Genomic DNA, 18,017 nt, shown 5'->3' with positions numbered 1-18,017 from the left:
AAAACTCAACATTCAGAAAACTGAGATCATGGCATCTGGTCCCATCCCTTTATGGCAAATAGATGGGGAAATAGTGGAAACAGTGACAGACTTAATTTTCTTGGGCTCCAAAATCACTGTAGATGGTGACTGCAGCCATGAAATTAAAAGATGCTTGCTCCTTGGAAGAAAAACTATGACCAACCTAGATAGCATATTAAAAAGCAGAGACATTATTTTGCCAACAAAGGTCCATCTAGTCAAGGCTATGGTTTTTCCAGTAGTCATAAATGGATGTAAGAGTTGGACTCTGCAGAAAGCTGAGTGCCAAAGAATTGATGCTTTTGAACTGTGGTGTTGGAGAAGACTCTTGAGAGTCCCTTGGACTGCAAGGAGATCCAACCAGTCTATCCTAAAGGACATCAGTCCTGAATATTCATTGGAAGGACTGATACTGAAGCTCAAAACTCCAATACTTTGGCCACCTAATGCGAAGAACCAACTCATTGGAAAAGACCCTGATGCTGGGAAAGATAGAAGGCAGAAGGAGAAGGGGATGACAGAGGATGAGATGGTTGGATGGCATCACGACTTGATGGACATGAATTTGAGTAAATTCTGGGAGTTGGTGATGGACAGGGAAGCCTGGCATGCTGCAGTCCTTGGGGTCTCAAAAGAGTCGGACATGACTGAGCGACTGAAATGAACTGAACCAGTGTTAACTATTCAGTTTAGTAACAAGAAAGGGCATAAATAGAATCTAGAATGTGTCATGTCCAACATACAGTCTTTGGTATGGTAATACCTACCAACAAGGTTAGTTGTAATCAAATTAATACAGAGACTTTTAAGTTGAGAAGAGGCATTAATAAAGGTAGAATATGTTAAGTTGCTGAGAGTGGGACAGTTTAGAGAAGTCATTGAATTTTTTCATTTTTTAAAGAAAGAAAACATGTACTTTCTACTCTGCCATTTCTTTTGTTTAGGATTGAAGGTTTTCTTTTTTTCCTTTTTGGTGCTCCTCAAATCACAAGCAGGGACCCTGGGAAGAGAAAAAATTGTGAGCATAGCCTGCTTGAGGAGAGTGGAAGGGGACTGTGGTTTAAAAGCCCAGGACCTGTTTTCTCTGTGTGGTTTCCTTTTCACTTACATGAATGGCACACACTATCTTTGAAAGTTATATGCCTGTATAAGACTGAGAATATACTCTTACATTGTTGGAAAGTCTGGAGGTCGGCACTGACTTTTTAACTACTGGAGCTAAAGTGGGCAGGCTTCCACTAAAGTAATTGCTTCCCCCCTCCCACCCCATTCAACTGCCCTTTGTGAACATTTGTACCCTGACATTTGAAGCATTTTTAAAGTATATAGTAATATAAAGTAGCATATAAGTGAAAGGTAAGATTCAAAAGGAAATTGCGTGCTGAGGTGCAAGGGTCACGTCCTGAATGCCAGTCAGGCTCTCCTGCTGTTCACTGTGTGACCGCGCGCCCTGGCGCAAGGGGGCAGCATCCTGAGACTCTGGCCGTGTGGACTGGCCCTCTGAGAGCAGGGTTCTGGCTTGCTCCTTCCTGCAGGCAGAAAGGAGAGGACATGATTCTGAGAGACTGGTGCACTGGGGCAGAAAGAGCAGTCAGTTATTTCTACTTCTGGTTGCATTGTCCTGTTCCTAAACGTCATTTCCACCTGTGTTCCTTTCAGCATCATGGGCGTTCTGAGTAACAAGTGTGGCTTTCAGCTCCAGTATCAGATGATCTTTTCTGTGTGGCTCCTGGCTTTCAGCCCACAGATGTGTGAACACCTGAGGCGATACAACATCATCCCTGTCCTGTCCGACATCCTGCAGGAGTCGGTCAAAGAGAAGGTGACGAGGATCATCCTCGCAGCATTCCGTGTAAGTGTTTTGTGGGGAGTGTGTCCTGTGGGGTGTGTGTGTGTTCTGTATATGTGGTGTTCTGGTGTGTGTGGTGTATGTATGTTCTGTGGGGTGTGTGTATGTGGAGTGTGTTCTGTGGGGTGTGTGTGTGGTGTTCTGTAGTGTATGATGTGTGTGTGGTGTGCGTGGGGTATGTTCAGTGGGGTGTGTGTGTGTTCTATGGGGGGAGTGTGTGTGGGATGCGTGTGGTGTTCTGTAGAGTGTGATGTGTGTGTGGTGTGCGTGTGGTGTATTCAGTGGTGGTCTGTGGTGTGTGTGGTGTGTTCTGTGTAATGTGTGTGTGTGTGTGTGGTGTGTTCTGTGAGGGGGTGTGTGATTGTGTGTGAGGCACTTTTCATGCAGCCTGAGGCCTTTCAGCGGGTGCAAATGTTGCTTGTTCTCCCAGTGGTCATGGAGCTGTGGATTCTTGGTGAGCTTAGACTGAACTATCACAGATTGTATTTATGGCAGGAGAGGGGACGAGGGAGGAAGCTGTCTATATGGATGAAATGTGAGGATTGCAGACGCTTGTTGGGAGTGTGACAGTGCTATATTCAGGTGGCCTTGTTTTCCAGGAGGCTGTTTGAGGTTTTTTTTCTGTCCTGGGCCCTTCTTTTAGAAGGGAGTTGTATTTCTGATCCTGGGTCTGCTGACCAGCAGTCATTTCTAAGACAGCTTTAGAGATCATCAGTTACTTTGAGCAGTGAAGTTGTCCTCTTAGGATGTTAGGATTTTGGCCACGACCTCAGTCAGCATCTTCCCTTAAACAGACCGGGAAGTTGAGGGTGCAGAGGGCCATGCTGGACTCTGTAGAAGTCACAGTGTTCAAAAAGTCACAGGAAGTGTACAGCCAGACTGAGATTCTTTGTTTTCTTTGGCCCTGATTTGGGAGCTCTCCAGATTGTTGATCAGCTTTTTATGGACATCTTAGAAGTAGGATAGTGTAGCTCTTTTCTAGTTTTCCTTTCCACGTGGTGTGTTAGCAAGATTGTTGGCTCTGGAGTGGACAGACCTGGAGTGAGTCCCAGCATGGCTGGATGGGAGGGTGGTGTGAGCTCTCAGAGCTGATTCCTCCGTCTATAGAAAGTGTTGAGTGAAACTTAACTCACTTCAGCATTGGTTAAGGATTCAATGAAGTAACAGACAAAGGGCCTGGCAAGAGTAAATATACAGGAAATATTTCTCTTCCTCCTTTTCTGTCCATAAAAACACAAAATAATAGCCATCTGCCTCTTTAACCCCCACCTCTATGAATTGCATTCTAGGTTAATGTGGCACCTAGGCAGAGGTCAAGGGCTATTCTGTTAGATTTAGAAGAGGCAGCACAAATGTTTTACTAATATTTAGCAAGATTTAACAATCTTATTTAAACTTTATTTGCAGATTCAATTTTTTTACCTATACACAATGCATGGAACTTACGTTAATTTCTGGACTTCTGTTGTCCAACTTGAATTTCAGAGTGTTTAAAATAGACCCAATCTATTGATAGGTATATTAGTTTTTTAGACTCTCCTTACTAAACTGGGACAATATAGTCATTGTATGATTAGACTGAAGACTGAATATCAGAAAAACATCCTTAGACATTCAAAACTTTGATGTACATAACTGAGTTAAAATCGAGCCATTAGTAAGGACATAGTAAAGCCATTTGATTTAGACTATCAAATAGGTGAAAAAAATGAAAATGACTTTTTTTTTTTTAATCCTCAAATTCCTATAACCTTTGATAAAGATTTCACTGGTGAGGTTGTTTGAGGATCATCTAATTATACATTTCTCCCCACATCCTGAGGAAGAAAATTTTTACGCTGAAGACTTTAGGAAGCTTGCTGAGCTGCTGTGAGCTGAAGAAATATAGCAGCTGTTTTTGTTTTTGTTTTTTTTTCATTTGGCTGGGTGAAATTTTATTTTTGAAAATGTCAGTCTCACTTATTCATAGCAGGTGCTGAACTCCAGGTCTCCATAAATGTTATTCCTTCGGTTAACTTGATATGTCAGTCTTTTGTTTCTAAAATAAATTAGAATGTTCTGAGGCTTGTGACTGAGAAAGACACTCGGGGCTGTATTTGTTGTCTAGAGTTCTTCATCCGTTGTGAATTTTCTTTCTCTTTTTTGGTTCTGCTTAGTCCAGACCCTACTTAATATGTCAGATAATAAGATAAATTATATTTTATGACTGCATGAAAGCTTGGGAAGGCTTGGGAAGAAACACCACCCAGTTGAATTTGGATTTATATTAGCTTGTGTTAACTATGATGTTTAATTCACACCCACATACGTATACACACACACAGACACAAACATGCATAGACTTGCATATTCTCTACAGATAGTTCACAGTCATAACCCCTTCAGAGAGGCCCTCTGTTCTGTTTCATTGGTCTGTGTATCTGTTTTATGCCAGTGCCATCCTGTTTTGATCACTATAGCCTTGTAATTTAGTTTGAAATCAGGAAGTGTGACCTTTCTAGCTTTGTTCTTCTTTCTCAAGATTGCTGTGGACATTTGGAGGCTTTTGTGTTTCCAACTAGATTTCAGGATTGTTTTTCTGTTTCTGTGAAAAAACATCATTAGAGTTCTGGTGGGGATGGATCTTACTGATTTTCATAGGCTAAGCCAGAGCCTCTCTGCATTTATTTAGCATAATTGGTAGAAATGTAACATCCTTGCAGAAATAAAGAAGATTAAAATTTTGGTACAGTTGATTTAGAATTGTTATTGCAGGATTTGTGTGGGAATGTGGGGGAGGGGATTAGACAGGCCTTCCTTGCCACCTTTGTTGAAGTGGCTTTCTTGCGAGCTTGTTTGTCCTTATTCCAGACCTGAGCATGGGCATGGCACTTGCTTAGAAACATTGGCTAATTCAGTAAACAGTTTATCTTTAGAAATACGTAGATTCTTTTGCTGCTTTCATAAGTACTCCTAAAAACAGAAAATTGCTTCTGATAATTGTTGAAGCAAGCAAGTTCTTTATTGCTGTCCTGTGTGCACTGATAGGTTGATGTGGGGGAGAAAAAGGTCACCGATTGAGAACTAGGGGATACTGAGAAAGTAGTCTTTCTTAGCATCCTTCGGGCTTTGTGTGGCTGATGAACGGAATGTTCATAGTGGTGCCCCCAGGAGCAGGGCTGTGACCAAAGATAGGGATGGCACTGTTGTAAATGTGTGCAGGGTTTTGAGGCTTGTCTGGGGGAATAATTTAAAATGTTTAGTGAAGACAGTAGAGAGAAGGAATCAGAAGAGTGCTCCTGAGGTGGGACAGGAGCTCAGGCAAGAAGTCAGAGTTTGTGACGCAGGCATCCACTTAAGGTGATGGGTACCCTGAGAACCGGTGGAGGAGAGAGGGTGGGAAGGCAGGTGTAGACAATATCACATAACAGGTTACATCATTTCTCATCGTGTCTCCATCTAACCCAGAACTTCTTAGAAAAGTCAATTGAACGAGAAACTCGCCAAGAGTATGCCCTGGCGATGATTCAGTGCAAAGTCCTGAAACAGCTGGAGAATTTGGAGCAGCAGAAGTACGACGACGAAGACATCAGTGAGGATATAAAGTTTCTCTTGGAGAAGCTCGGTGAGAGTGTCCAGGATCTCAGGTGTGCTGTCCTCTTTGATTCTCATGGGCTGGGTATCCTGGGCTGTTGCCTGGCCTCCTATTTTAAGGAAGTCTCAATTTGTTACTAACTGCGAACTTAGAAGATTGCGCTAAAACGCGGTGTCTTCTGTTGAAAACTGAGGGACATGGAAACACTGGCTCATCACCGTGCAGACAGTTGGTCAGAGCTTTGTGTGTTCTCTCCTCTTCTGGGGGGAGAACCCACCATTCTCTGTGGTCTGAAATCCCAGCCACTGTTCTCCCTCAGGTTGTGGATGCCACCCTCTGGGAATCTGCCGGTTTAGAATATTTTTTTAAGCAGCAGTCATTTCATTTATGGAGGAGGTTTGCTCATATAGGGAAAGAGTATTTTTTTTCATGCTTTTTTTTTAAGTTTCTGTTGCTTTATTGTTTATATTAAAAAATTATGCAAGTGATGTACATGCAGTAAAAAGAAAAATCCCTCACTTATTACAGTCCAGATGGGACTCCAGGCCACTTCCCTATCTTCCCCACCTCCTCCCCCCACACTCTGATTTCTGAACACCTTCTAGCCCCCACCCCCAACACACAAATGCAAATGGGTTCCACATATTCTTCTGGTCTTGGTTCTTTTTTGTTTAATACTAGTTTGACAGTTTTCCCCGTTAACCCATGCATTCTTTGTTTTTAAAGTACTGACACATTCTGGAAAGAGAGTTATTTACTAAGAAGAATTGGGGTTTGGGGTTTGATTATTAGGCTAATTTGTCCACGTGTGGCCTTGAACAAGTTTCTTGACATTTTGAAGTCTCAATTTTCCTTTTGGTAAAATAGTGATAAACGTTCTAATCTTGTAGGATTTTCCGTGAGGTGTCCAGCACATGCCTTCAGTGTAATGTGTGCTCTGGGAATGTATTTACCAGATAACTCAGTGCAGCCCATAGTCTCCAGGCCCAAATGCCTTTGTCGAGGTGGGAGCTGTCACCTGCATCAGTTGTTTATACAGAGTTTTATGAAAGAAAGCCGAATGAGTTTTCTCTTTATAGTATAATAGGCCAGCCATGGGCTTGCAGTTTATATATATTCCATTTTATTATGTTTATTTTTAAAAATTATCATTAGTTCTTCTGTAATAATGATTTGAGATCCTTTTAAAAATAAATAAGATTAATGATAGCTTTCTAAATTATTTAATCCATACTAGCCAATTTTGGAGAAGGCAATGGCACCCCACTCCAGTACTCTTGCCTGGAAAATCCCATGGACGGAGGAGCCTGGTAGGCTGCAGACCATGGGGTCACGAAGAGTCGGACAGGACTGAATGACTTCACTTTCACTTTTCCCTTTCATGCATTGGAGAAGGAAATGGCAACCTACTCCAGTGTTCTTGCCTGGAGAATCCCAGGGACGGGGGAGCCTGGTGGGCTGCCGTCTATGGGGTTGCACAGAGTCGGACACAACTGAAGCAACTTAGCAGCAGCAGCCAATTTTTACTACTTACTGATTCTTCTGACTGAAAGCCACAGTCACAGAAAACTAACCCATCTAATCACACGGACCACACAGCCTTGTCTAACTCAATGAAACTCTGAGCCGTACCGTGTAGGGCCACCCAAGATGGACGGGTCATGGTGGAGAGTTCTGACAAAATGTGGTCCACTGGAGAAGGGAATGGAACACCACTTCAGTATTCTTGCCTTGAGAACCCCATGAACAGTATGAAAAGGCAAAAAAATAGGACACTGAAAGATGAACTCCCCAGGTCGATAGGTGCCCAGTATGCTACTGGAGATCAGTGGAGAAATAAATCCAGAAAGAATGGAGAGACGGAGCCAAAGCAAAAACAACAATCCCATGGACAGGAGCCTGGTGGGCTGTAGTCCATAGGGTCTCAAAGAGTCAGGCACAACTGAAGCGACGTAGCACATAGGCATAGTGAATAATTTTTGAATTAAAATGCATTTCAATTTGTTCCATGTACAGAGGTTTTATTTCTATTATTAATCTATAGTGGGCTAATTCAATTAGTGAATTGTCTCTACATTGTTGATAATCACGGTTAAAAATATTGTCCTGAGGTATGTGTTTTTATTTTTGTAGTGCCATATCATAGTTTGACATTTAAAGTATAATAGAATGTACTACTTTATTTTATGTTAAAGTAATACACTGTTTACATAAATGTATCCTAACATATTGAGTGGTCTGTTAAATACAGTTTTTAAGTGGCGTGGTAGAAACAATGCTAAATTATCAGATATTTCAGTGACATATATTCATGTGTGTATTAGAGTAAGGATTTTGGAAACAAGTGCTCCTTTTAACGTCTCATGACGAGTATTCAAATTTGACAGAAATGTTGGACCTCAGTGCTCTGAATCAGTTTCCTGTGGCTTGCTGAAGATGATTTAAGCTGTTTAAACTTTTTTAGGGATAATATATAGAGGATGCTCAGTCTCTATAGTTAAATCATTAGTGAAGATGTTCTACGTTTTTTACATTTTGGAGTATCTCTCAGATTCTTATAAACTTTGAATTCTTTCAAAATATTTATAGCTCATTCGATGAATACAGTTCAGAACTTAAGTCTGGAAGGTTGGAGTGGAGTCCTGTGCACAAATCTGAGAAATTTTGGAGAGAGAATGCTGCGAGGTTAAATGAAAAGAATTATGAGCTCTTGAAGTAAGTTTCACATTCAGTTAATTCCAGTTTACATGCTAAATAAACTCCATCATTCCACATACTCATGGACATATTTTTGTCCTTTAAGTTTTTAGATAGTCCATGGTTTTAACATATATTTTCTTGCTTACTAATGTGGTTGAATACCTTTTCATGTGCTTATTGGCCATTTGGGTTATCTTTTTCCCAGGAGAAATGCCCGTTCAGGTCTTGTTGTTGTTGTTCGTTTGTTTCCCCATTTTGTAGGAATTCTGTAAGTATTCTAAACATGTTCTGTGTCACACGGAAGTGTTTCACTGCCCTGAGATCTCCCCGTGTGCCACCTGCAGTTTTCCCTCCCAGTCTCCCCGTGATATTGTGGGACTTGTGGGCAGTGGACATTATGAATCTGAAAGTGACCTGTTATGTGCGTTTAAAAGGTCTGAAGGCTGCTGACTTATGTTCAATAAAGCATGTGCAGTGTACTGTGTGTAATGTGAAACTTGTAGAAAATACGGTTATATTTGTAAATGTACATTTTTGAGAAAATATCAGCATTATACCTGTGTTCTCTTGTGCTCTAGAAAAGGATTAGAAATCAGTCTCTCTTTGAATTAAATTTATTTCAGAATTTTGACCAAACTTCTGGAGGTGTCTGACGATCCCCAAGTCCTAGCTGTTGCCGCCCATGACGTTGGGGAGTATGTGCGCCATTACCCACGAGGCAAGCGGTAAGGGAGGAACCTGGTTACCTCAGGTGCCCTGAGATGGTCAGCAAGGGTCCTAACTCACACACTCCTGTAGAGTAGAGTCATTGAGCTGGGAGATGATGGCGTAAGTGGTATCAAGGTGACCATAACGCTGGGGATCAATTTTAAACCTAATTAAAAATGGGTGGTATAAGAATAGAAGCACATGTGTGGAACACAGCTGTGCCTTAGCCAATAGAGATCTCACTAGAAAATTCACGTTCAGGATTTTCTTTGGTTTGTATGCTGTAATTTAAAAGCCATTTCATGAGTACTGGTGATTTTTCGATTATTACTGTTATTTGTTATAATATTGAATTGTTATTGAACTGAGTAGGATGAATGAATGTGATGGAAGAAGCTCTTTTTTGGGGAAAATAATCACATCAGCTTCCTATCCTTCAGTCCCCACATCAGCACCACAAATGGGGGTTCCTTGTCCTCAGTGGCAGTAAAGAATTTGCTAGATTGGACGACTGAGCTACTATAATGTAGTTGATAAAGGACTGAGCTGGTGTGTTAGGTAAGGTGGTGTTTTAATCCATAGTACCTGGCATGGGACAAGCACTCATAAAAACTGGATATAATTATACTACACATTTTTTTTTTCTCAATACAGTACATTAAAAAAAAAAAAGATGTTCTAAAAATAACATACAAGAAGGTCTCCAGGTGAAGCCTCTCTGTCACCCCAACCCGTGTGCTTCCCTCTAGGTTGTCTTGTACCACCGCCAGCCTTGCCACACTAAGGGGTCCCAGCCATTGACTGTGTGGTGGTGTTGGCCACCAGGCACCCACACTGCTGGGCTAGATTTTAGACACCCACTGGCTCTTTGCAGGGCCCTGCCCTGGCAGACAAAAGGGTCCTTTCTTCCATTTGTGATGCAACAACTGTTTACACGTTTCGCTTTTGTGTCTGTAGTAACTGAATTTTTCAGGGTGTTGCAGGGGGGCAGCAACAGCGGTGTGATTGTCAGTCCTCATGGTGCTTTTGTCAAGAGGAATCTCTCATCTCTTTTACTGCCCAGCAGGTCGTAATGGCATACTCCATCATTGCAGGAAAGGGCAGATATCTTAACAAATCGAGTCTTTCTCAGGAAATTAACATGGCTTCTATGAGGTGTTTTTTAACCTCGTGTTCCCTGCCGCCTGCTTCTGAGCCTGTATCTGGCTCCCAGAATGGCAGCCGCTGGGCTTATTATTGATCTGATATTATTTCAGCTGTTACGTGGTATGCAGTATACTAATTTTTAAGCAAGCCACAAATGCTGGTAATAAAGAACTTAATACTCAACTGCCTGGAGCACTATAATCTAGATTACCCTAGCAGTCCAGATTGATCATATTTGCCCAGACTAGGAAATGAGGATAACAATTGGATTTATTATTAGGAGTTCAAGAGAGAATGTACGAATGCTTCAAATCTGTGATTTGGGAGAAATGGTGTTTTAAAAAGATGTGTGTTGTTTACTTACCAGTACGGTAACTTCTCTTTGTGAGACTCCTGGGCGGCTGAGGGCTGGGGCTGTCTGTGACTGACAGCAGGCATTGGAAAGTCAACTGCCGCGTGTTCACTGCGTGGCTTCTGTCCTGCAGGGTCATCGAACAGCTGGGTGGGAAGCAGCTGGTGATGAACCACATGCACCACGAGGACCAGCAGGTGCGCTACAACGCCCTCCTGGCTGTACAGAAGCTCATGGTGCACAACTGGTAGGTGCCCCCGGCCCCCGGCCCCATCCACATGTTCTTAAGGAAACGCTCTCGTGAGCGCTGGTTTTTAAGAGCAGTGATTTAGATTAATACCTAGAAGTAGATTTTAGCCATTCAGAGCAGTGTTGTGATAGTTTAGAAAACAACTGCATTAATGTTCTCAAAAAACGCATGTGCAAAGTAGTTTGTTGTTCAGTCTGTCTGTTGAGTTGGTGATGCCATCCAACCGTCTCATCCTTTGTCAGGTTCAGTAGGGTTGCTGAAGTATAATTCTTGTCTTGTTAATAATAATTCCATTTAAATAGTTATTATTTCTCTTGAAAAGTTTATTGTTCAGCGTTTTCATTTTTTAAATTGCATTTATGATATGAAAAAAAAGCTGAGTATGGCATAGAACACTAGAGTGTTCCCTTTGGCAGTGGAGAAAATTTTTTGGTCGAGAATTTTATTGTTCAAATGATCATGCATTAAAGATGAAACATTTAAAATTTGAAAACTTTGTCTTGAATTTAGGAATTTGATTTAGTTTCACAGTAAATTTTTTGATGTAGGATTACAAAAGGAAAAGTAAATTTTTTTATGGCCAGTAACTGGTTTATTTGCTCTTTATTATTGACTAGCCAATTAGAGAATATCCTTTCTCCCCCTTTTCTCTAGTTACGTGCCAAAATATTTTAGCTTTAGTGTTTTAATTATGATAAATCCTCTTTAGTGGAGAAGCTTTCCTGTACTTTATTAAAAGAATTTTCATATGAAGATTAGAATCCAGTTAGAAAGAATTCTAACTGTGGATTAGAATCCACAGTTGATCAGACTGTAGCGTTTGTTGTGACAGACACGTTTCTATGGCACTTTGTGCCAGAGGATGTAAACTGCTCCAGTAGTAGCAAGTTATTCAACGTCAAATTGGTGTGAGACCAAATAGAATGTCATTTGGAAGGAAAGGAAAGGAAAGGAAAACCTTTGGCAGCATTATTTCCAAATGTAAAAGGATTTTGAGTCAGTATCTTTATGCAGGTAACCAAGCTGGTAAAGCCTACTGCTCTACTTTCCTAAAATAGAGGCTTTTTAACTAAACCATGGTACTGGTTTTTAGAAGATGTTTCACACCAAATAAAACCTGAAAACATAATTGATTTGATTTCCTCTGAGCATTTAGTTTGTCTTGGTTTAATTAAAACAAATTTTTAGAAATGGTGTATTTTAGTACAACACAGTAACAGAAATATTGAAACTAATTAAAACACAGCTATGGGTAAAAGTAGAATACGAGTCTGTCTGAGTGGCAGCAGCAGCAGTGTTTCCTGACGGTATCGAGCATGTTTTCTCTGTTATTGCTTTGCTCTGAGGCCCGGTTTCCAGAGTTCCAGCGCTCTCCTGGTTTACTGTTTGACTTTTCTGCCATAAATCATTTTTAGGTTTTTGGTGTTTCATTATTCCCAAGCTTTCTGTTGATCAGACTAAATCATAATTGTAGATTTAGTAAAGTTAGCATTTCTTTTTTACTGTGGAGAATGGTTTTTTGGTTTTAAGTCTAAAATTACATTTTGAGTATAAACTAGAAACTTAGGAAATCATGGACCTGGATTGTCTCTGGTTCTCAATTCGGATTCTGCTCTGAGGGGTTCAGTTCACTTTTCTTGGTGATGCAGAGATGGATTTACCCCTGGTTTATGGAACATGGAATGTAGAGCTTTACAGTATCATGTGAAAATATTGCTCACTTCTTTGTCAGGAGTTTATGACTGATTTCTGGATTATTTCTGTGACTTGGATGACATAGAGTAGCCAGCATTGCCCCCTCCACTGGACACCTGTGTGTATGGAATAATGGGTTACATGTAGCCCCAACTGATGTGGGTGGGATGTGGGGGCCAGAATGGAAGGAGGGGACAGTAGGCATACACTGGGGTCCCTGTAGTTCAGGGAGCCTTGAAAGGGCCAGTCCCACCCATGGCCCTGCTGAGTGGATGTGCAGGCTCTGGCCTTCCCATCCCCACATGCAGTTCCTGGTATGTCCCTCGTTCTTTTGAACAAGACTGGATTTTTATATTCATGAATTTGGCAAAATAGATACAAGCAATGACAACTCAGTCTAGAGAACTTTTGTATAGACCCTCAGCTTCTGTGTTATAATCTAACATCATACAATGTCATCGTTTCTCTCCTACAGAATGATTTTAAATGTAATCAGCCTCTAATTCAGAAGCAGCCATATGTGCATATGGACAGCTCAGGACTTCAGGAAAGAAACACTGAATTTTGTAGGTAGAGGATCTTGTGTAGAACTTTCTCTTTGTTTCTAGATTCTTTTTCAACCTATTGTCAAGCAGAATAATAAGAGTGTTAGACTCTCTAGTTCTTTTATGTGTAGGTAAATAATATAACAGAGAGACCTCACAAAGCCAAGGGTGTGGGTGATACTGCTTTTATTCTTCAATCTTTACATCTGACTGGGGTATTTTAGTTATTCTCTAAGTACATAGCCATAAATACAGTGATTAAAAGAGTTACTTATGAACAGAATTGAAGGGAAGAACCCCTTAGTAAGTTTTAATTTTTTAGCCTTAATAATCATGTTACTATAACATTCCAAGTGATTTTATTTTTTTATTTTTTTTAAATAAATTTATTCATTTTAATTGGAGGAAAATTACTTTACAGTATTGTAGTGATTTTGTCATACATTGACATGAATCAGCCACGGGTTTACATGTGTTCCCCATAACATATGACATTTCCAAATTTAACATTTTCCAAAATTAATTTAGAAAATTGTGGTCTGTCTTGGGCTGCCTGGAATTTTCCACATTATTCTTATGACATTTTTAGTGGAGGAATTCTCAGGTAAGACTATTTATTACATTCTAAATATAATTCAAGTAAAAGGAGTCTACAATAAGCCCTGAATGTGGACTTTGCTCCCATTCTGTCTTCTTAAGAGTGCTTGTAACGGCATATGCCATGTTGCATAACTAGATTTGTATGTGCTGTGGTCATTTACAGGCGTGTTCTGCATTGTACTGATTGCTTTTGGTTATAACTACTTGATCCGAAACCAGCATTTAAAGTGAAAAGGAGGGACTTCTGGTTCTGGTTCTACAGGTATGGAGCTTGAAGTCTCCACTCCATCTGAACAAGTAAACAGCTGAACAGACTGAAAAATCAAGCAACCCTTGTTGAACCCACAGGAGAGGACAGGATACACTTTGCAGCCGAGACTAAAGAGGCACGTGAATGCAGAGTCGTTGCTCAGAGGAGCAGGACTCAGACCAGGGGACAGTGAGGGACCAGCGCCTGGAGGAGGCTGGACTATGGCTGGTGAATCGCAGGAGGTGCAGTATGCACAAGTCTAGGGGATCTAGACGGGGGGTTGGGGAGTGGGCCAGTACAGTGAGAGTTCTCTTCAGAAGCCAGACCAGTGTCCCACAGTAAATATTTAAGAACTCCCATGGCCTTTTGTCAGAAAGGGGAGAGGAACCATTCTGAAACAGCCCAGAGCTCTTGTTCTTAACCAAGGCTGTACTCAGTGGAGATTCATTAACCTGCCTGCTGGGGTGTCATGAGAGTCTGACTGACCTGGGAAAGGGAAATGACCAGTTCCAGCAGACTCTGACCATCCTTTCCTACCCAGAAGGGTAGAAAAACCCCAAGGGACACTTGTGAAGGGTCACAATCTCAGGGTCCAGGTTCAGTGAAGACTGAGACCAGATCATAGGACTCCAAAAAACTTTCACCCTGCCTCACCACCATGTTACTTCAGATTTATTTGTAACAGTTTCTTTTACCCAGCACACCAAATCCAACTATTAAGAAAATATTACAAAGCATACCAAAAAGGAAAAAAAGATATCAGAACAAGCCATGGCGAGAATGTTGGGAGATCAGGCTGGAAACTTTAAACAACCATGACTAACATACTTAGGACTCTAATGGATAAAGTAGACAGCATGCAAGAACAGATGAACAAGTTAAGCAGAGAGATAGAAATCCTAAGAAAGGACCAAAAAGAAATGTTAGAGGTCAAAAATCCTGTATCAGAAGTGAAGAATGCCTTCGATGGACTTATTAGTAGACTGGACACAGCTGTCTACAGAAAACACCAGGCCTACTTGGGTTCACCATTGAATTCTACCAAATATTTAAGGAAGAAATGTTAGATCAATTCTTTGCAATCTTTTTAAGAGGTGAGAAGCAGAGGGAATACTTCCTAACTCATTTTGTGAGGCCAGCATCGCCTAATACCAAAACCAGACAAAGACATTATGAGAAAACCATAAACAAGAATCTCTTATGAACATAGATACAAAAATCCTCAATGAAATATTAACACACTGAATCCAACAACATATAAAAAGAATCATACACCAAAACCAAGTAAAATTTATTCTAGATATGCAAGGCTGGTTAGGCATTTGAGTATCAGTTAATATAATCCATCACATCAACAAAAAGAAGAAGAAAAATCACATGATTTTAACCATCAGTTCAGTTCAGTTCAGTTGCTCAGTTGTGTCCAACTCTTTGTGACCCCATGGACTGCAGCACGCCAGGCTTCCCTGTCCATCACCAATTCCTGGAGTTTGCACCAATTCCTGGATTATAACTATAGATGCAGAAAAAGCATCTGACAAAATAAAACACCTGTTCATGATAAAAACTTTGAATAAACTAGGAATAGAGTTCTTTCTCAATATGATAAAGAATATCTATTTTTTTAAAAACCCTTCAGCTAACATCATACTTATTGCTGAAAAACTGGAATCTTTCCCACAAAGATCAGGTACAAAACATAGAGGTCTCCTCTCACAACTTCTTTGTACTGGAAGTTCTAGCCAAAGCATTAAGATAAGAAAAAATAAATGGTATCCAGATTGAAAAGGAAGACATGAAACAGTCTTTGCTCCTAGATGACATGATCATCCATTTAGAAAATTCTAGAGGCTTGACAAAAAAAGAGACTTCCTGAAACTAATAAGCAATTATAGCAAAGCTGCAGGAAATAAGGTTAATACACAAAAGTTAATCACTTTCCTATGTACCAGCAAGGGACAGGCAGAATTTGACTTGAAGACTTACTATGAGACTGCAGTAATCAAGATAGTATGGTATTGGTGAAAGAGTAGACAAACAGATCAATGGAACAGAATAGAAAGCCCAGAAATAAGGCCCCTTAAATATAATCAGCTGATCTCTGCCAGAGGAGTTGAAGGCAATGCAGTGAAATAAAAGTAGTCTTTTCAACAGATCGCGCTGAAACAACTGCACATCCACATGCCAAAAAAAAAAGGACCTAGACACTGACCTTACAACCTTTACAAAAGCTAACTCAACATGGATCATAGAGTGAACATAAAAACTGTAGAACATAATGTAGACAATCCAGGTGACCTTGGACATGGTGATGTCTTTTTAGATACACCACCAAAGGCCTGATTCAGGAAAGAAATAATTGAGAAGTTGAACTTCACTAAAATTAAAAAGTTCTACTCTGTGAAAGACAATGTCAAGAGAATAAAACAAACCACAGACTGGGAGAAAATGTTTGCAAAAGGCATATTTGATAAAGGACTTATCTGAAATACAAAGAACTTTTATTTTTTGTTTGTCCATGCCATGCAGCTTGTGGGATCTTAGTTCTTCCACCAGGGATTGAATTTGGGCCCCTGGCAGTGAAAGCGCAAAGTCCTAAACACTGAACCACTGGGAATTCCCTGCAAAGAACTTCGGAAACTCAACAATAAGAAAACAACTTGAGTACAAAATGAGCCAAAGACTTTAGCAGACACCTCACCAAAGAAGATATACTAATGGTAAGATGAAGAAAAGATGCTCCAAAAAAAAAAGAAAGAAAAGATGCTCCACATTTTATGTCATCAGGGGAATGCAGATTAAAACAAAAGCTAAATAACACCACACACCTATTAGATTGGCTGAAATCTGGAACAGTGGCAGCACCAAATGCTGGTGAGGGTGTGGAGCAGCAGGAATCCTCATTCGTTGCTGGTGGGGATGCTACATGGTGCAGCTGCTTTGGAAGGCAGTTGGTATTTTCATACAAAACTGAACATATTCTTAACTTGTGATCCAGAAGTTGTGTGCCTTGATATTAACCTACAGGGTTTGAAAACTCACATCCTCACAAAAACCCAGCACATGGATGTTTGTAGCAGACATTTTGGAAGCCACCAAGATGTCTTTCCTTGAGTAAATGGATAAGCAGACTGTGATATGTCCAGACAGTGGACCATTATTGAGTGTTGAAAAGGAATGAGCTATCAAGTCATGGAGAGGCACTGAGAAACTCTAAAGGCCTATGATTTAAGTGAAAGAGGGCTTCCCAGGTGGCTCAGTGGTAAAGAGTCCGTCTGCAATGCAGGAGACCCAGGTTCAATCCCTGTGTTGCGAAGATCCCCTGGAGAAAGAAATGGCAACCCACTCCAGTATTCTTGGAGTGGGAGAATCCCGTGGACAGAGGAGCCTGGCAGGCTACAGTCCCTGGGGCTGTAAGAGTTGGACATGACTTAGCAACTAAACAACTGAAAGAAGCCAATCTGAAAAGGCTACATACTGTATAATTCCAATATACGGCATCTAGAGAAAGCAGAACTGTGGAGACAGTGAAAAGATCAATTGTGAGAATCAGGGAAAGGATGAACAGGCAGAGCACGGAGGAATTTTAGGACATTGAAAATACTGTGTGAAATTATCATGATGGACGTGTGTCGTTACACATTTGTCCAAGCATTTGTTACCAAGCCTGAACCAACAGTGACACGTCTTAATCACCCAGAGTCGTAGCACACCTGGTGGCTCACTCTGGATGGTGTACAAATGTGAGCTAGGTGAGCTAAGACTCTGGGTGATTAAGATGTGTCAGTGTCGGTTCATGCTTGGTAACAAATATACTCTCTGATGTGGGGTGTTCATGGTGGGGGAGGCTCCATGTGTGTGGGGACTAGGTATATCTGGGAAATCTCTGTGTCTTCCTCTCTATTTTTTTGTGAACCTAAAACTGCTCCAAAAAAACATTTCTAAAAAAAGAAAAAGGTGCATTTGCTGCCAGACCTAATGCTTTGAGTGGCCCAGCACATGGCACATCATAACCGTGTGTGAGAAAAACGATAAAGTGCCTAAGACTGCTGCTTTGTGGATAACAGAAGGTAGAGGTGATGGGGAGGAGGGACTGGACTCTTCTGAACATAAGCTGGAGTTGAAGAAACTCTGGATTTGGCTAATGATATTTAGATTTTATAGCTAGTTTGTGAAGGTTTGATTGCTTGAATTCCTGTGGGAAAGATATCTTTGTTATTGTGAATTTTTCCCAAGTTGCTTTCATAATAGACTGTAATACAACTGCTTTTAAAACTTATGTTTTTGTTTCTTAGGACCAGAATTCATGTAAACAGAGTCTACTTTT

At 40.7% G+C, this 18,017-nt stretch overlaps 1 protein-coding gene across 2 annotated transcripts in view; it reads left to right on the top strand.

Annotated features, from left to right (window-relative positions):
- ATP6V1H (ATPase, H+ transporting, lysosomal 50/57kDa, V1 subunit H) overlaps nucleotides 1-18,017 on the top strand; it is a 47,567-nt gene that overhangs the window by 21,347 nt on the left and 8,203 nt on the right. For both annotated transcript variants that reach the window (XM_010838954.1, XM_010838953.1), the window contains 5 exons: nucleotides 1,681-1,873; nucleotides 5,318-5,496; nucleotides 8,034-8,159; nucleotides 8,768-8,869; nucleotides 10,484-10,597. In XM_010838954.1, the coding sequence (XP_010837256.1) occupies nucleotides 1,681-1,873; nucleotides 5,318-5,496; nucleotides 8,034-8,159; nucleotides 8,768-8,869; nucleotides 10,484-10,597 (714 nt within the window). The remainder of the gene's footprint in view (nucleotides 1-1,680; nucleotides 1,874-5,317; nucleotides 5,497-8,033; nucleotides 8,160-8,767; nucleotides 8,870-10,483; nucleotides 10,598-18,017) is intronic.

The sequence above is a fragment of the Bison bison genome, unplaced genomic scaffold (assembly GCF_000754665.1).
Source record: "Bison bison bison isolate TAMUID 2011002044 unplaced genomic scaffold, Bison_UMD1.0 scf7180017864108, whole genome shotgun sequence".
NCBI classification, from domain to species: domain Eukaryota; kingdom Metazoa; phylum Chordata; class Mammalia; order Artiodactyla; family Bovidae; genus Bison; species Bison bison.
The sequence above is the reverse complement of the archived record's forward strand: the minus strand, read 5'-3'. Positions and strand labels throughout refer to the sequence as shown.